The sequence below is a fragment of the Bos indicus x Bos taurus genome, chromosome 18, assembly GCF_003369695.1.
Source record: "Bos indicus x Bos taurus breed Angus x Brahman F1 hybrid chromosome 18, Bos_hybrid_MaternalHap_v2.0, whole genome shotgun sequence".
Classification (NCBI taxonomy): domain Eukaryota; kingdom Metazoa; phylum Chordata; class Mammalia; order Artiodactyla; family Bovidae; genus Bos; species Bos indicus x Bos taurus.
The window spans coordinates 5,999,149-6,026,923 of record NC_040093.1 but is presented as its reverse complement, the minus strand read 5'-3'; the positions used below and the strand labels follow the sequence as shown (position 1 = coordinate 6,026,923).

Sequence of the window (27,775 nt, the reverse complement as noted above, 5' to 3'; positions counted from 1 at the left end):
CTCCAGTATCAACTGTCTGATGAACAGCAAGGCTTGAACTTACAGTGAAAGCCTTGGCACATATACCATAATTACATGGTTACTTTCCAGTATGAAGTCTCCGATGAACAGCAAGGTTTCCAGTACGACTAAACGCTTTGCCACACACATCACATTTGTATGGTTTCTCTCCAGTATGAAGTCTCCGATGAACAGCAAGGTTTCCAGTACAACTAAACGCTTTGCCACACACATCACATTTGTATGGTTTCTCTCCAGTATGAACTCTCCGATGAACAGCAAGGTTTCCAGTATGACTAAATGCCTTGCCACACACATCACATTTATATGGTTTCTCTCCAGTATGAACACTCCGGTGAATACCAAGGTTTGAACTTACTCTGAAACCTTTGCCACAGATATCACATTTATATGGTTTCTCTCCAGTATGAAGTTTCCGATGAACACTAAGGTTTGCAGCACTAATAAATGCCTTGTCACACACATTGCATTTGTATGGTTTCTCTCCAGTATGAATTCTCTGATGAAGTTGAAGTCTTGTAGTGTGATTAAAGGCCTTGCCACATACATCACATTTATATGGTTTCTCTCCAGTATGAATTCTCTGATGAACTGCAAGGCCTGTAGCTTGACTAAAAGCCTTGCCACACACATCACATTTATACGGTTTCTCTCCAGTATGAACTCTCTGATGAACAGCAAGGTTTGAGCTTACTCTGAAAGCCTTGCCACACATATCACATTTATATGGTTTCTCTCCAGTATGAACTCTCCGATGAACAGTAAGGTTTCCAGTACGACTAAATGCCTTGCCACACACATCACATTTATAAGATTTCTCTCCAGTATGAATTTTCTGATGAAGTCCAAGTTTTGCAGTCTGATTAAAAGCCTTGCCACATGTATCACATTTATACGGTTTCTCTCCAGTATGAACTCTCTGATGAACAGCAAGGCTTGAACTTACACTGAAACCCTTGCCACATATATCACATTTATATGGTTTCTCTCCAGCATGAAGTCTCCGATGAACAGTAAGGTTTGAACTATGACTAAATGCCTTGTCACATACATTGCATTTGTATGGCTTCTCTCCAGTATGAATTCTCTGATGAAGTTCAAGTCCTGTAGTGTGACTAAAGGCCTTGCCACATACACAACATTTATATGGTTTCTCTCCAGTATGAATTCTCCGATGAAGTCTAAGTTTCGCAGTCTGATTAAAGGCCTTGCCACATACATCACATTTATATGGTTTCTCCCCAGTATGAATACTCCGATGAAGAGCAAGGCTTGCAGTTTGACTAAAGGCTCTGCCACATATATCACATTTATATGGTTTCACTCCAGTATGAAGTCTCCGATGAACACTGAGGCTTGAAGTGTGACTAAACGCCCTCTCACATACATTGCATTTGTATGGTTTCTCTCCAGTATGAATTCTCTGATGAAGTTGAAGTCTTGTAGTGTGATTAAAGGCCTTGCCACATACATCACATTTATATGGCTTCTCTCCAGTATGAATTCTCCAATGAACAGTAAGGTTTGCAGCACGACTAAATGCCTTGTCACATACATTGCATTTATACGGTTTCTCTCCAGTATGAACTCTCCGATGATCAGCAAGGTGTGAGGTTACTCTGAAAGCCTTGCCACATATATCACATTTATATGGTTTCTCTCCAGTATGAACTCTCCGATGAACAGCAAGGTTTCCAGTACGACTGAATGCCTTGCCACACACATCACATTTATAAGATTTCTCTCCAGTATGAATTTTCTGATGAAGTCCAAGTTTTGCAGTCTGATTAAACGCCTTGCCACATACATCACATTTATATGGTTTCTCTCCAGTATGAACTCTCTGATGAACAGCAAGGTTTGCACTATGATTAAAGGCCTTGCCACATACATTGCATTTGTATGGCTTCTCTCCAGTATGAATTCTTTGATGAACTGCCAGGTTTGCAGTTTGACTAAAGGCCTTGCCACATACATCACATTTATATGGTTTCTCTCTCATATGATATCTCCAATGAATTAAAAATTTTGCAGCTTGCTTAAAGACCTTGCCACACACATCACATTTATGTGGTTTCTCTCCAGTATGAATTCTCCAATGAATCGCAAGTTTTCTAGTTTGATTAAAAGCCTTGCCACACACATCACATTTGTATGGTTTTCCTCCTGTATGGATTCTTTGATGTCTAGTGAGTTCTGAGTCCTGAAGAAAGGTTATGTCACACTCATTACATTTGTATGGTCTTTTATTTTGTGTTTCATGGTCTGGTAACAGTTCTGAAGGATGCATAACAGCATTCTCATCTTTATGAGAAAAGCCTTTGCAGACATTAAGAGTTCTCTGAGATGATAAACCTGAGGCACTGACGTCTGTCACAACTTGACTACATTCAAAAATTATCCCTTCAGATTGCATCATCTGCGATTCATCCTGAAAGCTTGATCCGTGCCTTTCAAAAGTTCCATTTTCTGCATCACTTCTACTATGATGATCTCTTCCATCAGTGAGGTTTTTGTTATGGGATGTAGACAATCCTTTGTCATTTCTTTCATCATCTGTCCGCAGACAGTCAAAGTCATCTATATTTTCCTGCATCTTCCTGAGGTGAAAATCTTTGCTTTCAAGGCTTTCAGCTCTTTCAAACATCACTCTTTGAAAAATTTCCCCTTTACCACTGTCTGCTTTTGCCTGTAATTTCTTGATCATATCTATCTGAGACATATCTACAAGACATAAAGAACCACAGGTATTCTATTAGTTACAATTCATAAATAAATTATTTGTCAAACACATGACTTTCATACCAAAAGCCATATTCATCCTAACAGAATTATGAATCTTCGCAAAGATGATCTCAAAACTATAGAAAACTAAAGGAATAGAATTCTTTAAAAAAGAATGATCATATGTAATTCAAATTAATTTTAGGGTAGTGTAGTTTCAAACACAATCAGAAAACATTCATTTATGCAAACTCATGTCAGTTCTCAAAGAAAACACATTGTCCCATCATGACCTCAAAACTCATCCTACTTTGTACTAAACACACTGCTGTCTCATAATTGAGGAGAAACTAATGGTATATTGTACACACTTTATGCATATTTATACATATTTAAATGGTAAAGAACATACAGGACTAGAGAGGTGACTCACTGGTAAACAAGCTGCCTGCCAATGCAGAAGACACGGCACAGGGGGATACAATGCCTGGGTTGGAAAGATCCCCTGGAGCAGGAAATCCCAACCGAGTGCACTATTCTTGCCTTAAAAAAATTCCGTGGATAGGAAAGCTTGGTGGCCTACAGTCCATGAGATCACAAAGAGTCAGACAGGACTGAGCAACTGAGCAAACAAGCATCAATCAGGCAACACATTGGAATGGTAAACAATGCAAAAGAAGCATTCTAATGAATAATGTAAAAAATAAATGGCAGTTAGTAACTGTTCAAAAAATACTGCATTGAGAAAATAAAGAATTCTGTAAACTATACATATATTTTTTTTGCTTTTTTTTTTTTTTTGTGGACCATGTGGCTTCTGAGAACTTGGTTCCCTGACCATGGATTAAATCCAGGCTAGCTGCAGTGAAACTACTGAATTCTATCCACTGGACTGTCAGGGAATTCCCTAAAATAATTTAAAAAATAAAAAAATAAACCATTTTCCAAATACCTCTTAGAAATCTATCAGTAGATAGACATATAGGCATTTTATGACATTAACAAGTGGTTCATGTCAGTTATATTGTAAGTGAAAAATTCTCTACTTACACAATAATCATTCAATACATCAACTCCCTATCTACACAGTAATCTAAACTCACCCAGTTCATTGGCTCCAAGATATATGTAAAGGAACAAGCTTTGGGGCTTCCCTTGTGGCTCAGAGGTAAAGTATCTGCCTGGTAGTGCAGGTAACACAGGTTTGATCCCTGATCTGGGAAATTCCCCCATGCCTGAACAGCTAAGCCTGTAGGGCACACATGATGATTCTGTGCTCTAGAGCTGGGGAGTCACAACTACTGAGCAAACACACAGACACCACGCATTGCAACAAGAGAATCCACTAGAATGACAAGTTCACGCACCGTAACTACACGGTAGCCCTTGCTCACTGCAAGTCGAGAAAATCCCCTGAAGCAACAAAGACCTGAAGCAACAAAGCCAAAAACAAATAAATTTTATTTATTTATTTTTTAGTGCCACCTAACAGCACTAATTGGAGAAGGCGATGGCACCCCACTCCAGTGCTCTTGCCTGGAAAATCCCATGGATGGAGGAGCCCGGTAGGCTGCAGTCCATGAGGTCACTCAGAGTCGGACAGGACTGAGCGACTTCACTTTCACTTTTCACCTTCATGCATTGGAGAAGGAAATGGCAACCCACGCCAGTATTCTTGCCTGGAGAATCCCAGGGACAGGGGAGCCTGGTGGGCTGCCGTCTATGAGGTCACACAGAGTCGGACACGACTGAAGTGACTTAGCAGCAGCAGCAGGAGTTCAGGTTATTCACATCTGGAGAGACTATTTTAGACAGACATTTCTAAAGTATAATCATTCTTAATAGAGCTTATTTAAAAGCTCCATTGCATTCACATTCTTTCCTTAAAACTCTTCACCTGAGTTACTTTAACTATTGACAAACTTGCTTAACATTAAACCTAGGTACAACAAAAGTATTAGACAATGTTGAAGACTCAAGACCTGTCTTAATTAGATTAGCAAACAAACATTAATACTAGATATTTAATATTGAATATTTCCCAATTCACGTGAACCTGAAATTCATTTAGGTTAATTTCTCTTGTAGTTGTTTGGTTTGAAAGTGCTTACTTTTTTTTTTTACAAACAATTGAATTAGAGCTCATTTACAAATTAACCTCAGCAATATTATCCAAAAACAAAGACACACACTGAGACAAACAGAAATGCAGATCGACAGACTTGAGAGCTCTCATACTTTCCTGCTTGAGATTTAAAATCTCTTTCCCCTTTTCTTCCCACCCCCCTGCGCCATGGTTTAAAATTCTAATTTGCCCAAGACTGAAATCTCTGGAAAAATGGGTTACGTATTTCAAGGACATGGCAAAGGTGGCATGCTATGCAGGGTCGCTTCAGTCCTATCCAACCCCATGCAACCCCGTGGACTCCAGCCCACCAGGCTCCTCTGTCCATGATGGGACTCTCCAGGCAAGAATACTGGAGTGGGTTGCCATTCACTCTTCAGGGGATCTTCCCTACCCAGGGATCAAATCCACGTCTCCTGTGTCTCTCCCAGGGGCTGGCAGGTTCTTTACCACTAGAGTAATCTGGGAAGCCCTGGCAAAGGTTAACCTTAAGCTTTGTTTTTGGCACGCCTTTTTAGCAAGCTTGCTATTTTTAATTCCACATGTAAAAAGAACCGGTTTTGCACTTTCAAAGGAAAAAAAAATTCATCTTAACCAGTTTTCTCCAGAGTCTAAACAACATCATGGCCATCCTGTATCAAACAAGTTATCATTCCTTTCTATAGTCACAGCTTTATGGCTACAACACAGATTGAACAGTGCTCAAATTGACTGTGATAACAGGGACAGAAGGACTCAAAAATCTTGGAATGTCTCTCCAGGGAGATGGGGGTCTTTGATCAGAAGAATCTAAAGGGGTTAACAAACTTGCTAGGGTGGGGGAACCTGGGCTCCCGCTCCCCCCTCAGAGACAGGGGCAGTTAGAAGGGGACCAGCTGATGGAGAGGGAGACAGAGGGGTTGGGAGGGGTGTAAGGCCACAACAGGACAAAGAATGGAGAGAAAAAGGGCAGTATGGGGACACATTGGAGCTGTGGGCTGGCTAAAGAGAGTCGACTTAAAAAGTGAATATTTGATCAACCAAAATATAATGTGACATTGTAATATGGATAATCATCCTCACAAATCACATACTTCTTTTTGCAGTTTTAAGTTACCTTTATTTACCTCACGGTAGGCAGAAAGAATTGGAGAAGGCAATGGCAACCCACTCCAATGTTCTTGGCTGGAGAATCCCAGGGACGGGGGAGCCTGGTGGGCTGCCATCTATGGCTTTGCACAGAGTTGGATACGACTGAAGCGACTTAGCAGCAGGCAGAGAGAAGGATCCAACTTGGATGGTGCTAAGCCTGGGCCTTGGATGGTGCTAAGCCTGGGCCTTGGTTGGCAAGGGCCCCTGCAAAGGCTGAACAATCTCAAGATTTGTCCTCTATCTTACCTATGGTGCTGCAAGACTTGCACTCACAGGAGACAGTCAGGACATTCACACTCAGGGCAGTTTCCATGCAGGCTAGAAGCTAGGTCAGAGGAATGCACTGCTTTGTCTTGAAGCCTAAACAAAACTATTTATTTAATTTCCCTAACATCCTGGTGGCTCCATGGTAAGAATCTGCTTAGTAATGCAGGAGACATGGGTTTGATTCTTGTTCTAGGAAGATCTCACATGTCACGGAGACTAAGTTGATGAGCCACAGATACTGAGCTTGTGTGGTAAAACTACTCAAGCCCGTGTGCCTAGGGCCTGTGCTTCACAACAAAAGAAGCCACTACAATGAGTAACTGTGCTTCCCACTCTAGAGAATAGCCCTCTCTCGTCTCAAATAGACAAAAGACCACATAGCAAAAAAGACCCAGTACAGGCCAAAAAAAAAATATCTTGCCTTCATCTCTGTGGGTGCTACAGCACCACTGGAGGGTGCTGTACATTTCACATGTCAAAGAACAGAGCTGTAAGTTAGGGAGAAGAAAAATATCCTGTGAGAGTTCACAAACATTAAACATCTGTATTCTCACAGAACTCTCCCACTTGGAGAGTTTCCCAAACACCATGAACGGCGTGGCTTCCTCTCTGTCCTTGTGACAGTTGACCTGTGATCACACTGTGGATACTTTCCCACTCGTCTGGATTTTTGCTATTAGCACTTCATTCTCCACAATCCAGGGGTCTTCTTCCTTGTGCCACAAGAATGGAGATAATGTTCAGATCAGAAACAGAACTTCCTACTTGGAAGTAATGCCATATACTGTGGCTTCTTCCAGAATCCAACCTCTTTTTTTTTTTTTTTAAATGCATCTGTTATTTTTAATACATCGGTGTATTCATTTCCTTTGGCAGGGGTGAGTGATAGCTGCTGCTTTGTCTTTTCCCCAAGTTGAGCAAGTAGGGGCTACACTCCAGTTGCAGTGCTCGTGCTCCTCACTTGCTGCGGCTTCTCCTGGGTGCATGGGCTTCAGGAGTTGTCCCATGTGGGCTCAGTAGTTGCAGCTTCCAGGCTCTAGAGTGCTGGCTCGTAGTTGAGGCACAGAGGCGTAGCTGCTCTGTGACATGTGGGATCTTCCCAGACCAAGGATCGAACCCGTGTCTCCTGCATAGGCAGGTGTAGAATGCAGTTCTTTTGTCAGCCAAGGAGTGAGGATATTATAAACCGACAGAAAAATACTTCTCAAATGAATTTACTATCTGTCTCCTTCTGAATGCACAGGGAACAGTATAATATACAGTACAACATGCAGCAGGTATCTAGTTCCTATCTAAGAACTACTGAACCAAGAACACAGGGCTAGAAAACAGGCAACTGGATATTTCAAAGTTTGAAATCAGCTTTATAAACACTCAAGCTGTGGAGAAACTCCTTGTGCATCACACAGTGGGCAGGTCACCTGAAGGAAAGACAAGTTTAAACTCCTGATGCCAATCAGGAAGCTTTACATGTGTGAGTCAACAAGGTTTTGAGCTTAGTCAAGAAAAACGGGAGATCTCAAAAGGTAAAGAGGGAACATGCAGAGGTACCCCAGGGCAGATCCCCACTTCAGAGGGAAGTGATCCTCACCCACAGACAGCAGGTTCCCGAGGGTCTCCACCATCACATCCTTGTACAAGGTCCTCTGGGCAGGGTCCAGGCATTCCCACTCCTCGGGAGTGAAATCTATGAACACATCCTTGAAGGTCAACTGTGCCTGAAATGAAAACACATTTCACCAATGGGCCCTGAGGAAGATTCTTAGTTTCACACAAAATGAGAAGAGGTGAGAGGGGTAACGCTCAATTCAGATGAAGTAATACTCTGACAGATACTTTAAAAGCTGCTTGAAGCAAACTGTTGGTCTGCAATCGAATTTATAATTTCCTCTTTTTCCTAAGATTATGATATCCTGCAATCAACAGGAATTTGTCATGTATGTGGACAATACATGAAAAATACAGAAATTAAAACCAAGACTGGGTTGTCTATGCAGAAGTGTTAACATTCAACACAGAGTGGCATTCACGATCTAGATGAGTTACAGCAAGACTGGTGTCTTCAGAGATGACAAAGTCCACTGTGACTTTATTTATTTTTTAATTAATTAATTTTACAATATTGTATTGGTTTTGCCATACATTGACTTGAATCCGGCATGAGCGTATATGTGTTCCCCATCCTGAAACCCCCTCCCACCTCCCTCCCCATCCCATCCCTCTGAGTCATCCCAGTGCACCACCCCCAAGCACCCTGTATCATGCATCAAACCTGGACTAGTGATCTGTCTCACATATGATATTTTACGTTTCAGTGCCATTCTCCAATATCATCCTGCCCTCGCCTTCTCGCATAGAGTCCAGAAGACTGTTCAATACATCTGTGTCTCTTTTGCTGTCTCACATACAGGGTTAGCGTTATCTTCTTTCTAAATTCCATATATATATGTTAGTATGCTGTTTTGGTGTTTTTCTTTCTGGCTTACTTCACTCTGTATAATAGGCTCCAGTTTCATCCACCTCATTAGAACTGATTCAAATTGATTTGAATTGAATTTGAATTGAATCAAACTGATTCAAATGTATTCTTTTTAATGGATGAGTAATAATCCATTGTGTAAATCTACCACAGCTTTCTCATCCATTCATCTGCTGATGGACATCTAGGTTGCTTCCATGTCCTGGCTATTATAAATAGTGCTGCGATGAACATGAAAACACACTGACTTTTAAAGAACACACATTGTGATGATGATGACATCATCACACTGACAACAGATGTTTCAGCAATTCCTACAAACTAAGCATTATCCTAAAGACTTTACACGGATGAACTTGTCATCAACATAACACCATGTTAGAGAAAGATCTGTGTCCACCTTCAGTTCAGTTCAGTTCAGTCACTCAGTTGTGTCCTACACTGCGACATCATGAATTGCAGCACGCCAGGCCTCCCTATCCATCACCAACCCCCGGAGTTCACTCAGACTCACATCCATTGAGTCAGTGATGCCATCCAGCCATCTCATCCTCTGTCATCCCCTTCTCCTCCTGCCCCCAATCCCTCCCAGCATCAGAGTCTTTGCCAATGAGTCAACTCTTCGCATGAGGTGGCCAAAGTACTGGAGTTTCAACTTTAGCATCATTCCTTCAAAAGAAATCCCAGGGCTGATCTCCTTCAGAATGGACTCGTTGGATCTCCTTGCATTCCAAGGGACTCTCAAGAGTCTTCTCCAACACCACAGTTCAAAAGCATCAATTCTTCGGTACTCAGCTTTCTTCACAGTTCAACTCTCACATCCATACATGACCACTGGAAAAACCATAGCCTTGACTAGATGGACCTTTGTTGGCAAAGTAATGTCTCTGCTTTTCAATATGCTATCTAGGTTGGCCATAACTTTCCTTCCAAGGAGTAAGCGTCTTTTAATTTCATGGCTGCAGTCACCCTGAGGAGTAAATTCTGTCACTCTAACTAATCGCTCAGATCAAACTGTTAAGAAATAAGCCAACAGTACCTGAGCTCAGGTGGTTGGGAGTGACAACTGAACCTAGAGAATCAACCAGTTAACTACCAGAGAAGGAAAGAGCATCCACAGAGAGTTTCCTGAAAATACCTGAAACAAGTTCAAGGAAGCTGAAATACAATAGAACAGCATAAATGGTCACGATACAGGGTCACACCCTCTCCCATCGCGACCCACACAATGTCAGTAATCTTACTACAATTTACATCATTCATGTGATGATGCAGAAAAAACTTAACACCATGAAATACACTTAAGATAGAACTGAAACTGCTACAAAGAATACACCATTATTTATGAGAGGATGTTTTTGTAATAAAACCACGGAGTTATATATCCATGCATTCATGCATGCATGTGTAAACACACAATTGATTTAAACAAAAAGAGTTGTCTTTATTTTTTTTCTTTCATTCTATCAAAATTCATTCAGCCTCAGCTTTGTGCGTCAAACTTGAAATACAGCAGTGAACATGATGGAGCTTACAGTCTAGCAGCCAGCCAGCCAATTTCATCATCTAGCAGCCAGCCAGCCGATTTCATCCACAATTTTAACGTTACTACTGAAATAAGTGCTCTGACACAGGCCTGGTGCTAAGACAAGATTAAACAGAAAGTCTAAGCTACACTGAGAAATCAGACAAGGTCTCTGTGAGGAAGAAACACTTAGGATTGGCAAGGTGGGAAACAGAAGAGTGTTGCAAGCAGAGAGAACAGCCTGAGTGCCGGCTCTGAGGCAGGAAGATATTCACTGAACAGCAAGTCAGCCAGTATGACTGGCACACAGGGAATGTACATGGGGTGATGCCAGGCAGAGGCTAATTTATGCAAGATCTATGGATTTGGGACTTTATTCCAAAAGCTACTGGAAGTCACTGAAGAATCTGCAGGAGGAAAGCTAGACACTTAGATTTGTTTTTCAGAGCTCAATCTACTGTGTGTGGAAGTTGTTCTTTACCTGCTTACTCATGCCAGACTCTTTGCAACCCCGCTGACGGCAGCCCTCCAGCTCCTCTATCCATGGAATTCTCCAGGCAAGAATACTGGAGTGGGTTCCCATTCTCTTCTTTCATTTTACTTCTTCATTCAGTAACTGTCAACATTCTATTTCTTTTTCAAAGCCTATTTATTTTGCTTATGTTGGGTGTTCATTGCTGTGAGTGGGCTTTCTCTAGTTGCAGCTGCAGTGCCCGGGCTTCTCCTTGCAGTGGCTTCTCTTGTTTTGGACCACAGGCTCTAGACAGTGCAGGCATCCATAGTTTTGGCTCCCGGGCTCTAGGGCACAGGCTCAGTCGTTGTGGCCCATGGGCTTAGTTGCTCTGAGGCATCTTCCCGGACGTGGGATGGAACCCACGCACCCTACGTTGGCAGGCATATTCTTAGCCACTGTACCACCAGGAATTCGTCAACATTATCTTATTCTAGTTCAAAAAAAATTAAAAGTAATACAAGCAGAAAATAACACAGAAGATTTCTTCTAATCTTTATAAAATACCTGTATTTAAAGAATCCACTGGGCAATGCAAGAGATGTGGGTTTTTGCCTGGTCTGAGATCCCACATGCTGAGAGGCAACTAAGACGATGAGTCTCAGTTCCTGAGACAGAGCTGTAGAGCCCAGGAGGTGAAACTAATGAAGCCGGCGCGCTCTAGAGCCTGGGCTGCAACACAAGAGAAGCGACTGCAATGAGAAGCGTGTGCACTGCAACCAGAGAGTGGCCACCACTCGCCAGAACTAGGGAAAAGACACTGAAGCAATGAAGATACAGTACAGGAAATAAATATATTTTTAAAATAATGTGATTTTTATCATTAATTTTAGGTATGTACTTATTAATAAACTCCACAATTTATTATTTTATTCCATTAAGAAAATACTGAATCAAGACTAGTAAAGTTGGAGAATTCCCTCATGGTCCAGTGGTTAAGATCCCTCACTTCCACTGCAGGGTTTCAGGTTCAATCCCTACTCAGCGAACTAAGACCTTGGAAGCTGCATCATGTGGTCAAAAAAGAAAGAAAAAAAAATTAGTAAGCCTGATTTCACAGTTTAAATTAGATGGTGTAACGAAACACTCCCTAGCCCTGACATCTCTTTCTGAACGTTCCATTCCATTCCCAAAAACTTAAGTTTTCAAGGAGGTGCTCATTTAGTTTTAAATGTACTATAAAAAGTCAGAACTGATTTCCCCTCATTGGCCTCTTTGGCAGATTTTACCGATACTGTACATGTTAATACCTGAGGTCCATATACAGCTTCTTTACCCTGGTTAAAAGAGAGCAGACAGCGCATCCAGATGGGCCCTAAGCAACCCCTGCTGCCCAACAGCACCGAGACCCTGTCTCCAACCCATGGGTGAGAAGCCCTGCCCAGGATGGTGCTCACGGGAGCCTCCTCACAAGGTCCACGTCACCGGGTCATGGGGAGACGGGATCTAAGTGGAGATGACAGGCCCTGAGGGAAGGCCCCAGGTGAGTGCGTGTGTACTGGAGTCAGACAGGATACTTCAGAGTCAGACACGATTAGCGAGTCCAGAGAAGGGCATTTCAGGAAGGCAGTGTGAGAATCCACTGAGAATATGACCCTACCTGAGAAAGAGCCATGCCTGACTCCTGTTCTTTCCTCTTCTGGGCTCCTTCGTCCATGAGTCTTCACAGTTCTATCATGAAAGTTGAAAACATGCTGTTTAATGCATATGGTCAACACACCCCCTTCCTGAGCCCCAACTATTCACATAGGGAAGCCCTCATCGTGTGGAACAGACAGTGCTTTGTGGCCACTGTCTCAGGAGGGACTCAGGACGGTCAACTCCCACAGAGAGACCAACACGGGACTTTCCCACACTTTCTCTCGGATCACACTCCCCTCCTGGTGAGGCTTCATGTCCACAGCAGCAGGGGGACCTCCGCTGACCCCATGATCCCCTTCAGGTCACACAGTAGGCCCTGGTCCAGCCCCACTCAGAGCAGAGTGCCCTCCCCTCCCCCAGGGCCCGATCTCAGTCTCAGAAGTGAAGGCCAAGAGCCCTGGTGCTCAATGCAGGATCCAGATCGGAATCATCTGTGGCCTGTGCACATTCCTGGGGCGAGGCCCCACATGAGAACCTGAGGAGCATGTCTGTTGGGGGAGGGGTACAAAACATGCCTGGGCAAAATGCCTCATGCTCTCATGTGATGCCTGTGTTGAGCACTAGTGAAGGATTAAGTCCAGGCCATCTCCCACTTTCTTCTTTTCCAGCTTTACTGAGACTAAGGAGAAGGGTTCTGTGTACATATATCATACACCATGTGATCATGTGACACGTGTACACTGTGAAATATTTATCACAATCCACGAACCAACACATCCATCATCTCCAAATTCCCATGTTCTGTGTGTGGTGAAAACACTGACAACGTACTCTCCTGACAAATTCCCAGCAGGCAGTAACAGAATAGGATAACAACGGTAAGCGTGCTGCACACATATCCCCAGGACCCACTCATTTTACAACTCAAAGTCTGTACCTTTTGACCAACATCTCCCCAGCCTCCCCACCTCCCAGCCCCAGATTACCACCATCCCACTGTCTGGTACTAGTGAGTTTCACATTTTTACATTCCACAGATAAGCGAGCACATAGAATATCAGTCTTACCCTGTCTGTCCTAATTCAGTTAGCATAATATTCCCTACATTCACCCCAGCTGTTCCAAGTGACAGAAATCTCCATCTACATGGGAATGGATAAGAAACCCTTCCTCAGAGATCAATGCAAAGAAATAGAGGAAAACAATAGAATGGCAAAGCTAGATCCCTCTTCAAGAAAATTAGAGATACCAAGGGAACATTTTATGCAAAGATGGGCACAATAAAGGACGGAAACGGTATGGACCTAACAGAAGCAGAAGATATTAAGAAGACGTGGCAAGAATACACAGAAGAACTGTACAAAAAAGATCTTCATGACCCAGATAACCACGATGGTGTTATCACTTACCCAGAGTGAGACATCCTGGAATGCAACGTCAAGTCAGGCTAAGGTGCATCACTATGAACAAAGCTAGTAGAGGTGATGGAATTCCAGTTGAGCTATTTGAAATCCTAAAAGATGATGCTGTGCAAGTGCTGCACTCAATACGACAGCAAATCTGCAAAACTTAGCAGTGGCCACAGGACTGGAAAAGGTCAGTTTTCATTCCAATCTCAAAGAAAGGCAATGGCAAAGAATGTTCAAACTACCGCACAATTGCACTCATCTCACATGCTAGCAAAGTAATGCTAAAAGTTCTCCAAGCCAAGCTTCAACAGTATGTGAACTGTGAACTTCCAGACGTTCAAGTTGGATTTAGCAAAGGCAGAGGAACCAGAGATCAAATTGCCAACATCCACTGCATCATCAAAAAAGCAAGAGAGTTCCACAAAAACATCTACTTCTGCTTTATTCAAAGCCTTTGACTGTGTGGATCACAACAAACTGTGGAAAAATCTTAAAGAGATGGGAACACTGGACCACCTGAGCTGCCTCCAGAGAAATCTGTATGCAGGTCAAGAGGCTACAGTTAGAACTGGACATGGAATAACAGACTGGTTCCAAATTGGGAAAGGAGTTAGTCAAGACTCTCTACTATTACCCTGCTTACTTAACGTACATGCAGAGCCCATCATGCGAAATGCTGGGTTGAATGAAGCACAAGCTGGAATCAAGATTGCCGGGAGAAATATCAATAACCTAAGGTATGCAGATGACACCACCCTTATGGCAGAAAGTGAAGAAGAACTAAAGAGCATCTTGATGAAAGTGAGAGAATGACAAAGTTGGCTTAAAAGTCAACATTCAGAAAACTAAGATCATGGCATCAGGTCCCATCACTTCATGGCAAACAGCAGGGGAAACAGTGGAAACAGTGTTAGACTTTATTTTGGGGGGCTCCAAAATCACTGCATATGATGAGTGCACCAATTAAATTAAAAAACGCTTGCTCCTTGGAAGAAAAGCTATGTGTATGACCAACCTAGACAGCATATTAAAAACCAGAGACATTACTTTACTAACAAAGGTCCATCTACTCAAAGCTATGGTTTTTCTAGTACTCATCTATGGATGTGAGAGTTGAGTATAAAGAAAGCTGAGTGCCGAAGAATTGATGGTTTTGCACTCTGCTGTTGGAGAAGACTCTTGACAGTCCCTTGGACAGCAAGGAAATCCAACCAGTCAATCCTAAAGGAAATCATTCCTGACTATTCCTTGGAATCATTGATACTGAAGCTGAAACTCCGATATTTTGGCCACCTGATGCAAAGAACCAAGTCAATGGTAAAAACCCTGATGCTGGGAAAGACTGAAGGTGGGAGAAGGTGATGACAGAGGGTGAGATGGTTGGATGGCATCACCGATGCGATGGACATGAATTTGAGTAAGTTCTGGGAGTTGGTGATGGACAGGAAAGCCTGGCATGCTGCAGTCCATGAGCTGGCAAAGAGGCAGACATGGCTGAGCAACTGAACTGAACTGAACTGAATATGCCATTACAAATATGTGTGTATATTTGCCTGGGTTACCCATGAGGACTTCCCTGGGAGCTCAGCAGGTAAAGAATCTGCCAGCAATGCAGAAGAGACAGATTTGATCCCTTGGTTGGAAGGATCCCCTGGAGAAGGGAATGGCAACCCACTCCAGTATTCTTGCCTAGAGAATTCCATGGACAGAGGAGCCTGGCAGGGTACAGTCCCTGGGGTCGCAAAGAGTCTGAATGACTGAGTGACTAACACTTACACGTACATGTTTTCAACCTGGATCCTGGGGCTCTTTAATCAATAGAAATAGTTATGAGACCAGAGGGGAATTTCAAGAAAGGCTTTACTGGGACTCTTGTTGCAGTAAGGAGAGACAGAAAAAGAAGTGTGTGCCCCTGGTCCTCCCAAAAAGGGGGATGAGCTGATCCCTTTGCTTATGGCTGGAAGGAAGCTGAGGTGATCTGCTCCGCCTCACGCCCCCCGGAGGTGCTGTGAGCCGGGATCACGGGAAGTGACCTGCTTTTGCTTCTGGAGCCTCAGAAATCAAGCTTGGTTTGTGGTCTTTTTACTCATTGTTCAGAATTGCTGTCCGCTCATGAATGTGGTTATACTTCTTTTGTTCAATTACACTTTCTTTGAGGTCTGTTGCCCGAGAAGACGTTCATCCAGGTAAGAGAACTGCAGTAAAAGGTCCCAGGACCCAGCCTGTCTCATACACACATCACGGTTTCATCATCCACTCGGCGGAAACAGACATTCAGGTTGTTTCTACAACATATGGCTGTTGTGAATCATATAGTATGGGTTACGGGAGTGCAGGTTACTCCTGCAAAATACTGATTTTTGCACAGGACTTCCCTGGTGGCCCAGTGGTTAAGAATCTGCCTAGCTCTGTGGGGGATGTGGGCTCAATCGCTGGTGGGGGAACTAAGACCCCACAGGCGGCGGAGGGACTAAGTCCAAGCACCACACTAGAAAGTCGGTGCACTGAAACCAAAGATCCTGCAGGACGCAGGCAAAGCCAAATACATAAACAGTTTTAAAAATTTTGCTTTTCTCAGCTATATAATTAGAAGTGAGATTGCGCGATCCTATGCATGTTCTATTTTTAATCTTTGGGTAACTCCATACTGTTTTCCATGTACCATTTACTTGCCTTCAACCGTTTACAACCATTAACTGTACTGTGCATGTACATGGCAGACGCCCGAGACCTGTAAAGACGATGAGAGAACAGTAGAGGAATCCACTGCGCTGGCAGCAACAAGTAGCAGCTGCGTCATCTCCAGAATAAGCCTCTGTACTACAGGTTACTGTGGAGCTGATAACCCTCGGAATCTAAGAACAAGCCTTCACTGCATCATGGCAAAGTCTTCTGCCATCAAAGCTGAGGCCCAACCATTGTGCTTTGAGGCTGAAAGAAACTTCCAAACCTGCATCTGGGCCAACACACTCCCCAGAGACCTAGTAATAATCCACCCATGCTGCTAGGCAATCCCCAGAAGGTTCCAAGCCTTAACAACTCCTGTGTTAATGATGGAATAATACACACGAAGACGCCCAAACACCAACCAGACTCAAGACATCTTATCAGTCACAGTGACCCCAGCAGCCCCAAACTGTCATCACCAAAATCTAATAATACAAGACAGATGTGTAGGCTGATGCACACGCCCCAGTGCAACTTCAACATCTTCCCAGGAACACACCAACTTCTCTTTTTTTACCTTCCATCTGAAATCTTCTTCATTAGTAACTTAAACTAACAGAAAAACTACAGGTAATCCACAAAGTGATCTCCTGAATTTTAATGACAGTTATTCTACGGGTCTGATTCTTGCCCTCCCTAAAGACACCAGAAAATCCACTGTGTGGAGGGGGTGCTGTGGGGCACCTCCTGGATCCCCTCCCCCTTCTCTGGGACCACTATGCCCATCCTCCTGCACCCAGACCTTTCTGTGGACTCAGCTCAGGCCTTGATTCTAACACGTGGCAGAGTAACAGGCCTCTTCCCAATTCCACTTCCTTCCTTCCTTCCTTCAGAGGTGTGATCATTTGTTTCCCAACGAAACCCAGTCATGCAAACCTCAGTCACAGCATCTGTGTCCCAGGGAAACTGAGCTAAGACACTATGGCACACCCACCATTCCACGCAGCCCACAATCGGCCATGAGCCCACATTCAGGTCCTCCAGGTAGAACTGAGACCACCTTTGTCAACAGTTCCACACACCCTGTAATCCCACAAGTATGAATGTCTCTCTCTCTCACACACACACATATACATACCACACCCCCAATTCACTGGGTTCATCCAGAGGCCTACTCTTGCTCCCACAAGCCTCCTGGAGACTCTGACAAACTCCCCTTCACTTTCCCCCATTTTTATACCTCTTCATGCATGGTTGAACAAGAGGGATAAACAGCAGAGACCAAGGGCATGAGCATCGCAACAGAGTTGCGCACAAGCTGCAAATCCAAGGACACTCGGCACTCAGTAGAGAGACCAAGGAGCTGGCCCTCCTGGGAAAACTTGACTTGGGATATCAGATATCGCAACTTGGGATATCAGAAAGTTTAACAGGCCCTTGAGATTTGGTTGGATTGAGCTCAGTAAAGAATTAACAAAGATAGAGAGACCCCAGTCTCACTGACCCCTGTTCTCCCGAGTGGGAGCTAACTGGAACATATCCCAGGTCTTTAAGGAAGGGGGGGGGGGGGGACTCCTTCATATCCCCTTGGATTCCAAACCTTCTGGCCACTCTAACCACAGTAAACTCAGCATCCCCTGCTCTGAGCAGATGAACTGGCCTCTGTCCAAGATGTTCCCTGGGTGGTCAGAGCTTAGAAAACCTGGGGGCTGCAGTGACCTGTGACACAGTGGACTAAAACATGGGGACATCTCAAGACACTACATCTATCGGGTTCATTAGGATGCCCCACATCTTTTTCCTTTTCAGTGATTAAGTGTCCACATGGGGTAAGGATCAATTAGAGTTGAAATGTCCAGAAGAGGTACAGGAACCATCATCACCTATCCTGTCCCCTCTGTCTCCCCTGAGAATTCTTCAGCCCAGCCCATGTTCCTAGTCCTCACCTCCAGAACGAGATGCTGTGAGCATCGAGGGAGGAAGAGGTGCATCCTTCAATGAAGGGAAAAGAGGAAAGACTCCAACAGTCAGAGGACAAGGGCATTTCTGATGAAGGTGATTAATATAGGGGCAGCAAACCTGGTTAATATGGGAAGGAGATGGGGAGACCTCGCTGGCCTAGACCTGAAAGAACAGAAAGAGCAAGGGCCACGGTGATTTAATGACCAAAAAGGCAAGCGTAGAAACTAAGATTCGAGACAGAGAAGGTTTTGGTGTCTATGAACAAGGACTAAGTGAGTGTGACCAGGACAGACTGACCATGAGAATGGGGTCAGCTCCCAGGATGAGGCTGGAGACACTGGCAGTGACCTGAGGGTGACAAAGGGCTGTGGAGCCACCTGAGGAGTCAGGATGCTGCCCTGAGGACACGGGGAAGCCAGTGGAGGTGGGAGGCCTCCCTGCAGATTGACCCTTATTCACAGAAGACATCTGCTGATAATCTAACTCTAAGCATATGTTCCTGCCTCCATCCGACTGTTGTCCTTTTTCATTTTGCAAAACTGGGACCCATTTCAAATTCTAATAACACCTGGGCTCTCCCTCCAAGAAGAACTGCCACACACAGTCACACACCCAATTTGGCCAATCATTTCAGAGGTCACTGTTGCTCAGATTCTAGACCTGAGGCAAACATCATCAGATCACCTCATTGCTCACTAGTTACCAGATCACATAAAAGAGAGGAAAATGGAATATAGACTAACTGCTTAAATTAGGTCATCACTCTTAATATAAAAGATCACTGGCATTCTTCCTCAGTACTCATCAAAACAGTCTACATCTATTTACTAGTTACCAAAAAAATGCTTTGAAAATATAACATCAAGAAGAAACAGCAAATGGGCCTCAAATAAACATGAAACAAACCTAAAGTGAATCCGCTTGTTAAAAATTTTTCCACTGAAGAATTATGGTGTCAAGTGAAAAAAAAAACATTTGAGAACATAGCATACCTAGAAAACAATGACACGAATTAATTACAGGAGGGCAACAAATTTTATTTCAGAAGCGAATAATTCTTTACAAGAAAGTCGGTATTGAATGATCTAGGTATTGAATGATCTAATCTATCCCAAGCTACAAAAAGAATTAACTGGAAAGAAAGGAGAAAGCAAAAAGGAAAACGATCACAAAGAATATGTTTAATGTTCCTGGAAAAGGCACCATGTAGTAAGAGAGTCGGTTCTGCAAATGTATCTTTTAATACAAATAATTAGAAAATGCACAAGCCTTACAGACAGAAGTTTTGCAGTTCTCATCTGTATAATGTAAAGAAGCAAGTTTTAAATTTATTAGACCCTAAAGCGCAAAATCAATGTGGTCGTTTTGTCACTATGTCGTGTCAGACTCTTGCGATCCCATGGGCTGTAGCCCGCCAGACTCTTCTGTCCATGGGATTCTCCAGGCAAGAATACTGGAGTGGGTTGCCATTTCCTTCTGCAGAGGATCTTCCCCACTCAGAAATTAACTCAGGTCACCTGCATTGCAGGCAGATTCTTTACTGACTGAGCTATGAGGTAAGTCAAAAATCAATGTATCACGACTTCATAATCCTTATCCAACCAATTCCTCTCCTGGATCTAGTCCTCTCCCTCACCTGCACACTACTTGTTTCCACTTCATTTAGTTGATCTGTTTCCCTACTTCTTTCTCCATCTCTCTCCCTTTCTCTTCTCCTCTGCTCTCCAGCTGTGCCTGTCCTACTCTTTACTTCTTCCCTGACTCCCATCCGGCCTCTCTCTGCCATCTGTTCCCTGCAAAATGCTTCTAACCCAACCTCCTTGATGATCCTCAATCTCCAAGAATTTCTGCCTTTCTTCCTCCATCTCTGCCCTCCCTTCCTCCCAACTCTCTGGCACCCCCAAGTGGCTACGCTTCCTTTCACCTTGCTTGCTTTCTCAGCTCCTCCAATTACTGGATGTGAGTGAAAGTCCCTCAGTCCTGTCTGACTCTTTGCGACCCCATGGCTGTAGTCCATGGAATTCTCCAGGTCAGAATACTGGAGTGGGTAGCTGTTCCCTTCTCCAGGGGATCTTCCCAACCCAGGGATCGAGCGCAGGTCTCCCGCATTGCCAGCGGAGCCCCCTTCATCTCCCACCAGGATACTGTTCTGTAAGCCAAGGTTCCAACTTCTGTATCCCCTTTGCGGGCTCTCTGTGTGAACTGCCTCTCCACTGTCGCCCTCTTATTCAAGAAGTCCTCCTCCTGCAAGGGCCAAATTCCACCTGGTGGAATTTGGGATGGAAGAACCACGGGGGTCAAGTGGTTGGCCCAGGTCACCCACCCCGACACAGGATCAGGGGAAAGGTCATTATGAAACAAGGCCGAGGAGATATGGGCGCTGACAGGGAGTGGGTCTCAAGAGCGGGGCGCGCTCCCCAGAATCCCAGGACCTGGGAGAGGACGTGGCTTCCGGGGACCGAGAAGGCGAGGCTGAGGACCGCGGAGCGTAAATGCCCACCTCGTGGAAGAGAATTTTATGCGGCGCAGGAAGTGCAGAGGGGACAGTAAATGGTTTTAAGACGGAAGGAGGTGCGAAACGCAGCGTTTCAGAGTTCCAAAAGCAGGAACCGGCTGCAGTGCAGACTTTAAACCAAAAGGGAGGCGCCCCTTCGCCGCTCACAGAGACGTCTGAATTTGCTGGGGTTGGTAGGGCGGGCGCGGGGATTTAGAGTCAGCAGAGACCCTCAGCTCGGGGTACCGAAGGAAGCCGAGTGAGAGCGGCACGTGTGACTAAGAAAGAGAGAAACTCACGCCGCGCTAAGACAGCTGCACCGCCGGCTCTCCGCTTCCGGATGTGGGAAGCTGCGCGGGCCAGCACTGAAACGGCGGGGGCGGCCTGGGGAAGCGGAGACAAGCTGTCAGGGTGCGGGTCATGGAGGGAAGCCGGGTCTGCCTTGCACCTTGGGAAAGTGAGACTGGCGGGGCCTCGGGGCGCGGCGGGCGGGGCGGAACAATTCAATAGTGTAATCTCTGAGGAAGGTGACTGCAGGAAATTAAAAGACCTCTGCTTCCTGGAAGGGAAGTTAAAAAGCAAAAGCATCACATTGACAACAAAGGTCCCTATATTCAAAATAATGTAATGTTAGTTGCTCATCGTGACCGACTCTTTACGACACCATGGAGTCGGACTCCTCTGTCCGCCAGGCTCCTCTGTCCCGGGAGTTCTCCAGGCAAGAATACTGGAAGTGAAGTCGCTCAGTCATGTCCGACTCTTTGCGACCCCACCGACTGTAGCCTACCGGGCTCCTCCGTCCATGGAAATTCCAGGCAAGAATACTGCAGTGGGTTGCCATTTCCTTCTCCAGGGGAATTTCCCGACCCAGGGATCGATCCCGGGTCTCCTGCATTGTAAGCAGATGCTTTACCGTCTGAGCCACAGGGGAAGCAAGAATACTGGAGTGGGTGGCTATTTCCTTCTCCAGGGGATCTTCCTCACCACGGATCAAACCATGTCTCCTGCAATGCAGGCACATTCTTTACTATCTGAGCCACCAGGGAAGCCCAGATATAACGTTAAGTGCTATGGAAATAGTTGAGATGAGTGGCAAATTCAAGTTGTGTTTTTTGGAATATCATGGATTTTCTTCCCCAAATATTTTCCATGCTTCGATTGAATCCATGGATATGCAGATACAAAGGGTCGACTGTATTTTCTTCTCTCCAAATATCAAGTTCCTAGCAGTGGCAACCCACTCCAGTGTTCTTGCCTGGAGAATCCCAGGGATGGGGGAGCCTGGTGGGCTGCGGTCCATGGGGTCGCACAGAGTAGGACACGACTGAAGCGACTTAGCAGCAGCAGCAGCAAATATTTAATATCATATACAGTTTCAAATTAAATTCACGGGTTTTTTGTTTGATTTTGCTTTAACCTGTCACCTAAAGTGAAAGTGAAGTCGCTCAGTCCTGTCTGACTCTTTGCGACCCCATGGACTCTAGCCTATCAGGCTCCTCCATCCATGGGATTTTCCAGGCAAGAGTGCTGCAGTGGATTGCCATTTCCTTCTCCAGGGGATCTTCCCGACCCAGGAATCGAACCCGGGTCTCCCGCATTGCGGGCAGACGCTTTACCGTCTGAGCCACCAGGGAAGCCCCTAACATATTGCCATTGAGTCTTTGGATGTGATATCTAACCAAAAACAGCTGCATATGGTAACCCTCTGTATGAAAGGTGTAATAGGTAAGGAGACATTTTTGTGGACTATTTTAAAAACATGATAAATGGCATTATCAACATTATTCACGATTTAAATATTATATATACATTGCAGATCATCTCCATTTCAACAATTATGTAAGGGGAACAGTAGAAAATAAAAATTTCATAATGTTCTTATGCAGTGCTTAAGCAACTGAATGTTTTATCTGAAGAGCCTATGATATAAAAATTAGAATCAAAGTTTTGCTTTTTGAATGCTGGTCCATAAAGAAGGCTGAACATAGAAGAATTCATGTTTTTGGATTGCGGTGCTGGAGCAGACTCTTGTACAGCAAGAGGAGTCCCTGAAGACCATCAGTCTGTTGGGGCTGCTTTGAGGAGGGCAGGAGGAACTCCATCTTGAGGCCTGTCAGCCATCTTAAGACAGCATGTGAACGGGGCCCCGACTTTGCCCAAGAATGAGGAAACTATTTTTAAAGTAAAACCAGGTCTCCTTGGAGACCTCCCTCCCCATAGATAGCAAAGATTGGAGTTAAGGTCAGGCTGCCCAGGTTAGATTCACAATGAAGATATCCCCCATGAAGTATAATTATTGTTCCCCTTTAACCTTAATTGTTAGTTCTCCCTACACCTCCATGTTGTAAAACGAAATCATATACATCAAAAAAAGTTGCGCACATGTAAACAGTCACTTGCTGCTGCTGCTGAGTCACTTCAGTCGTGTTCGACTCTGTGTGACCCCATAGACGGCAGCCCACCAGGCTCCCCCGTCCCTGGGATTCTCCAGTCAAGAACACTGGAGTGGGTTGCCATTTCCTTCTGCAATGCATGAAAGCGAAAAGTGAAAGTTAAGTCGCTCAGTCGTGTCCGACCCTCAGCGACCTCATGCACCGCAGCCTTCCAGGCTCCTCAATCCATGGGGTTTTCCAGGCAAGAGTACGAGGGGTATAAAACCGAGTCTCTCGAAAATGTCAGGGTCCTTGTTCAGAACCGATTCCCCTTGGACCTGCTGGGGTAATAAACTGTACTCCGCTGTCTTTGAGTGTCCTCCGAGGTGTGCTTTGCGACACTGGATTCTCATTTTTCCATAACAAATCCTAAAGGAAATCAACCCTGAATATTCACTGGAAGGACTGATGCTGAAGCTCCAATACTTTGGCTACCTGATGTGAACAGCCAACTCACTGGAAAAGACCCTGATTCTGGGAAAGATGGAAGGCAGGCAGAAAAGTGGATGAGATGGTTGGATGTCATCACCGACTCGATGGACAGGAGTTTGAGCAGGTTCCGGAGATGGTGAAGGGCAGGAAACCCTGCCTACTGGCACAGGGTTGCCAAGAGTCCGATAGGACTGAGCGAGGTAACAAAGACCCACTCCAGTATTCTTGCTTGGGAAATCCCATAGACACAGGAGCCTGGCAGGCTACAGTCCCGGGGGATCTGACTGAGCACTGCGACCATTTTATATTTCTCTTTGATTCTAATGCTCATACAAGTAACCAGCATCACTGAAAATAATCTCCTAAAATGAAGAGTCTTTGTAATCAAGTCTTTACAAATGAAGAGTCTTTTTAGTCATCAGAAAAGGACAGTAATACTCTTCCCTACCACTCGAGAAAGAACTTCAGCTCCAGCACCAGTCCCAAAGCTGAAATTCTAGACTACTTCCTGAACACGCGATTTGATACTTATAAAATTATCAAGTGCCACGTCATAATTAAAATGACTTTTTCCTTATAAAATACTACGTATTTCGTGCACTGTATGTGTTACCTCAGGATTTTACATCCAAAGGAAACTAGACCCTGGGCCTCTCACAACGACTGAATTTATTTGGGCTGGAGGAAGGGGTCGGGGAATAGCGAGGTGCGAAGTGACTGGAGACCACGGATAGGAAGGAGAGGGGACCCCACAGGCGCAGCTTAACAACAACAACAAAAACAAAAAAAGTACCTCACGTTTCCAATGGTCGGCCGCATCTACCAAGTCTCGGCTTCGGGAATTGGCTGTAGAATCGCTTGCGTCGAAGGGGAGACTCGAGACTCCTCAACCACTGGTATCAGAAGAACGCCACAGGGAGGGGCGGGGCGTAGGGCACCCTCCGGCGCCTGGGCGTGTGAGGGGCGGAGCCGAAAGAGGCCGAGGGGGACCGAAGGGGGCCGAGCGGGGCCGAGCGGGGTCGAGAGGGGCCGAGCGAGACCGAGAGTGGCCGAGCGGTGCCGAGCGGGGCCGAGCGGGGCCGAGGGGGGCCGAGCGGGGCCGAGAGGACACCTGCTGTGTTCTTCCTTTTGGTTCCCAGGTATCTTGTCAGGGTTTAGAAGTATATGAGGGTCTTTCCCGTCTTGTGTTGCATCATTGATTCCTCATAACTGTAACAGTTTTAAAGTAAAAACTTAAAATCCTGTGGGATAATTGCGTTGGAAAGAAAGGTTTCCCCTTAACAGGATTCCTGCTGATAAGGCTGAAGCAGTTCAGTATGGGAACTGAAACCTGGTGTGGTGGCTGGGCTGGGGATCGTTAGGGGCGGGTGCGGGTTGATGTGGAGTGGTGGCTGGACCCAGAATTATTCCTGCAATTAGAATTAACTTAAGCAATTTAACGGAGAAGGCGATGGCACCCCACTTCAGCATTCTCGCCTGGAAAATCCCATGGATGGAGGAGCCTGGTGGGCTACAGTCCATGGGGTCGCGAAGAGTCGGACACGGCTGAGCAACTTCACTTTCACATTTCACTTTCATGCATTGGAGAAGGAAATGGCACCCCACTCCAGTGTTCTTGCCTGGAGAATCCCAGGGATGGCGGAGCCTGGTGGGCTGCCGTCTATGGGGTCGCGCAGAGTCGGACACGACTGAAGCGACTTAGCAGCAGTAGCAGCAGCAAGCAGTTTAAGTAAACAAGAACTAGCTTTGTGTAGGGATGACAAGCTGGAACGTGAAACACACAGCTCTTAGTACACCTCATAGTAACACCTGTAAGGAGAAAAATATCTTGACATTTCACTTCTTCAAAGATCAAGCTTATTAGTCACTGCAGCAGCCCAACGACAATGCACCCTGAGGTGAATGCAGGCTGCAGCAAAACAGGTACCATTCTGAACTTCCTACATAGTAGCCTTGGGAAATCAGGAACAGCCTCTTGGGCCCATACTCCTCCTTAGGGAGTCCAGGTAAGTTTTGGGGACTCTCTCCTGGTTTTCAGATCTCCCAGTTATAGGGTGATGACCCCAAATTTTATTTGTCAGGGTATTAACAGTTAAAAGACACAGGAGGATCCTGGTTGAAAGTTACTGGGATTTGCTCAGTTGAAAGCCACTCACTGACACTTCCCTGGTGGTCCAGTGATAAAGAATCCACCTGCCAATGCATGGGACACAGGTTTGATCCCTGGTCTGGGAGGATACCACGTACCTTGGAGCAACTAAGCCCGAGCAACACAAGTACTGAGCCTGTGCTCTAAAGCTTGTGCTCTGCAACAAGAGTAGCTACAGCAGTGAGAAGCCAGCATAGCAATTAAAGTAGTTCCTGCTTGCTGCAACCAGAGAAAGCCCACGTGCAGCAAAAAAGGCTCAGCACAGCCAAAAGAAAAAAGACATTGAGTGATCTGGACTGACCAAAAAGGAGATTCAGAATGCCAGTCTCCAACCCAACACCAGCCACGTTTATGTATTTTATGTACAGAATTTATAGCCCCTGCTCACCGCAAGGAGAGAAAAGCCAGGAGTACAGCGAAGACCCAGAACAGCCAAAAATAAATTTTAAGGTTATTAAACAAGAGAGAAAAAATTTTCTGTAATGAGAACTGCATTCTTCCTTATAGAAACTATTTCTGTTCCATGCTTATGATGACATAGCTTCAAATACTTTTGAGAAAAACTTGTTTACATCATAATATATAATAATAAGTGAATACTTCATCAGTGTAACAGAATGTCAACAATTACTAGATGATCATTTGACGGTAATCAGGCAGTTTTAATTTTTGTTCTCTCTTTGCTTTGCTGTCTGTTTCCAAAAGCTCTGGCAGATATGGACAACAAAGCAGACTACAACACAACATCTTGAGAAGACATTACAATTTAGTTTCACCAAAATCATCACCAACTTTGCACTATTTATAAATATTTCTATGTGTATTAACTGACTGAACTCAAGTCCTAAAGGAACTTTCTTCATGTTTATAGGGCAGCTACTATGTTCCCTGTCATTGTCTTATGTGCATTTTCACATTACAAAAGTCTCAAAATAACCCACCAACTTATGTATTTGTTAGTGTAAGGCAGAGAAGAAATGTAAATTAAACTTTAAATCTCGGTCACAACATGTGGACAGAGAAAGTAATGCTAAGGAAAAACTTGAAAAAACAAAAGAAATAGGGTAGCATGATTTGAGAGAATCGCATTGAAACGTATATATTACCATATATAAAATAGATAGCCAGTGGGAGTTTGATATATGACTGGGCATCCAGGGCCACTGCTCTGTGATAACTTGCAGGGATAGGGTGGGAAGGAGGGAGGCGACACAGGAATGCCTATGGCCGATTCATGTTGAGGAATGGGAAAAACCATCACAGTATTAAAAAAAAAAAACAAAAAAAACTCAAGAAAAAGGAAATTCTACTACAGCTGACAATGAACTATGGAGCATATTTATTAATTCTATAATGTTACATCAACATTTTAATATGTTTTGGAAAACTAGACTTCTATTTAGTATTTGTTAATATTAAATATTTCTAAACATTACTGTTCATTCAGTTCAGTTCAGTCGCTCAGTCGTGTCTGACTCTTTGTGACCCCATGAATCACAGCACGCCAGGCCTCCCTGTCCATCACCAACTCCCGGAGTTCACTCAGACTCACGTCCATCAAGTCAGTGATGCCATTCAGCCATCTCATCCTCTGTCATTAGGCTAGTGTAACAATGTCTTAGGCAATAGATAGTAAATAGCAATTTTTCTGTTTAGTAAAACAGATAAATAGGAATTTACTACCATCTTCAACAACCATATAGAATAATGGAACATATCTGTACAGCAGGAAAAGGAATGAAACATTCATAGCATGAGTAAACATTCAGTGTTTTGTTAAACAGTCTCACTGTGGTTTCTCCGATGTTTGACTACTGATACCTTTAGACTTTAAAACCAACCGCTTCCTATGCTGCCTATCTGGGC

General features: G+C 44.6%; 1 protein-coding gene across 1 annotated transcript; it reads right to left on the bottom strand.

Moving 5' to 3' along the window:
• On the bottom strand, positions 1 to 24,657 carry LOC113876089 (zinc finger protein 665-like). The gene is made up of 4 exons (XM_027514915.1): positions 24,554 to 24,657; positions 12,384 to 12,454; positions 7,838 to 7,986; positions 1 to 2,264 (listed from the first exon to the last, which is right to left on the bottom strand). Exons 2-4 carry the CDS (start codon positions 12,438 to 12,440, stop codon positions 80 to 82), a joined length of 2,391 nt encoding a protein of 796 aa, XP_027370716.1. The 5' UTR covers positions 12,441 to 12,454; positions 24,554 to 24,657; the 3' UTR covers positions 1 to 79.
• Positions 24,658 to 27,775: the final 3,118 nt, after the last annotated feature.

What these genes read in the sequence shown, in the direction of transcription:
- LOC113876089 (XM_027514915.1), bottom strand. Translation starts at nt 12,440, where the DNA reads ATGGACGAAGGAGCCCAGAAGAGGAAAGAACAGGAGTCAGGCATGGCT. An exon ending in CAGGCATGGCTCTTTCTCAG is followed by an intron (nt 7,987 to 12,383) that starts GTAGGGTCATAT and finishes TTTTCATTTCAG; the next exon opens with GCACAGTTGACCTTCAAGGA. An exon ending in GAGGATCACTTCCCTCTGAA is followed by an intron (nt 2,265 to 7,837) that starts GTGGGGATCTGC and finishes ACAAAATAAAAG; the next exon opens with ACCATACAAATGTAATGAGT.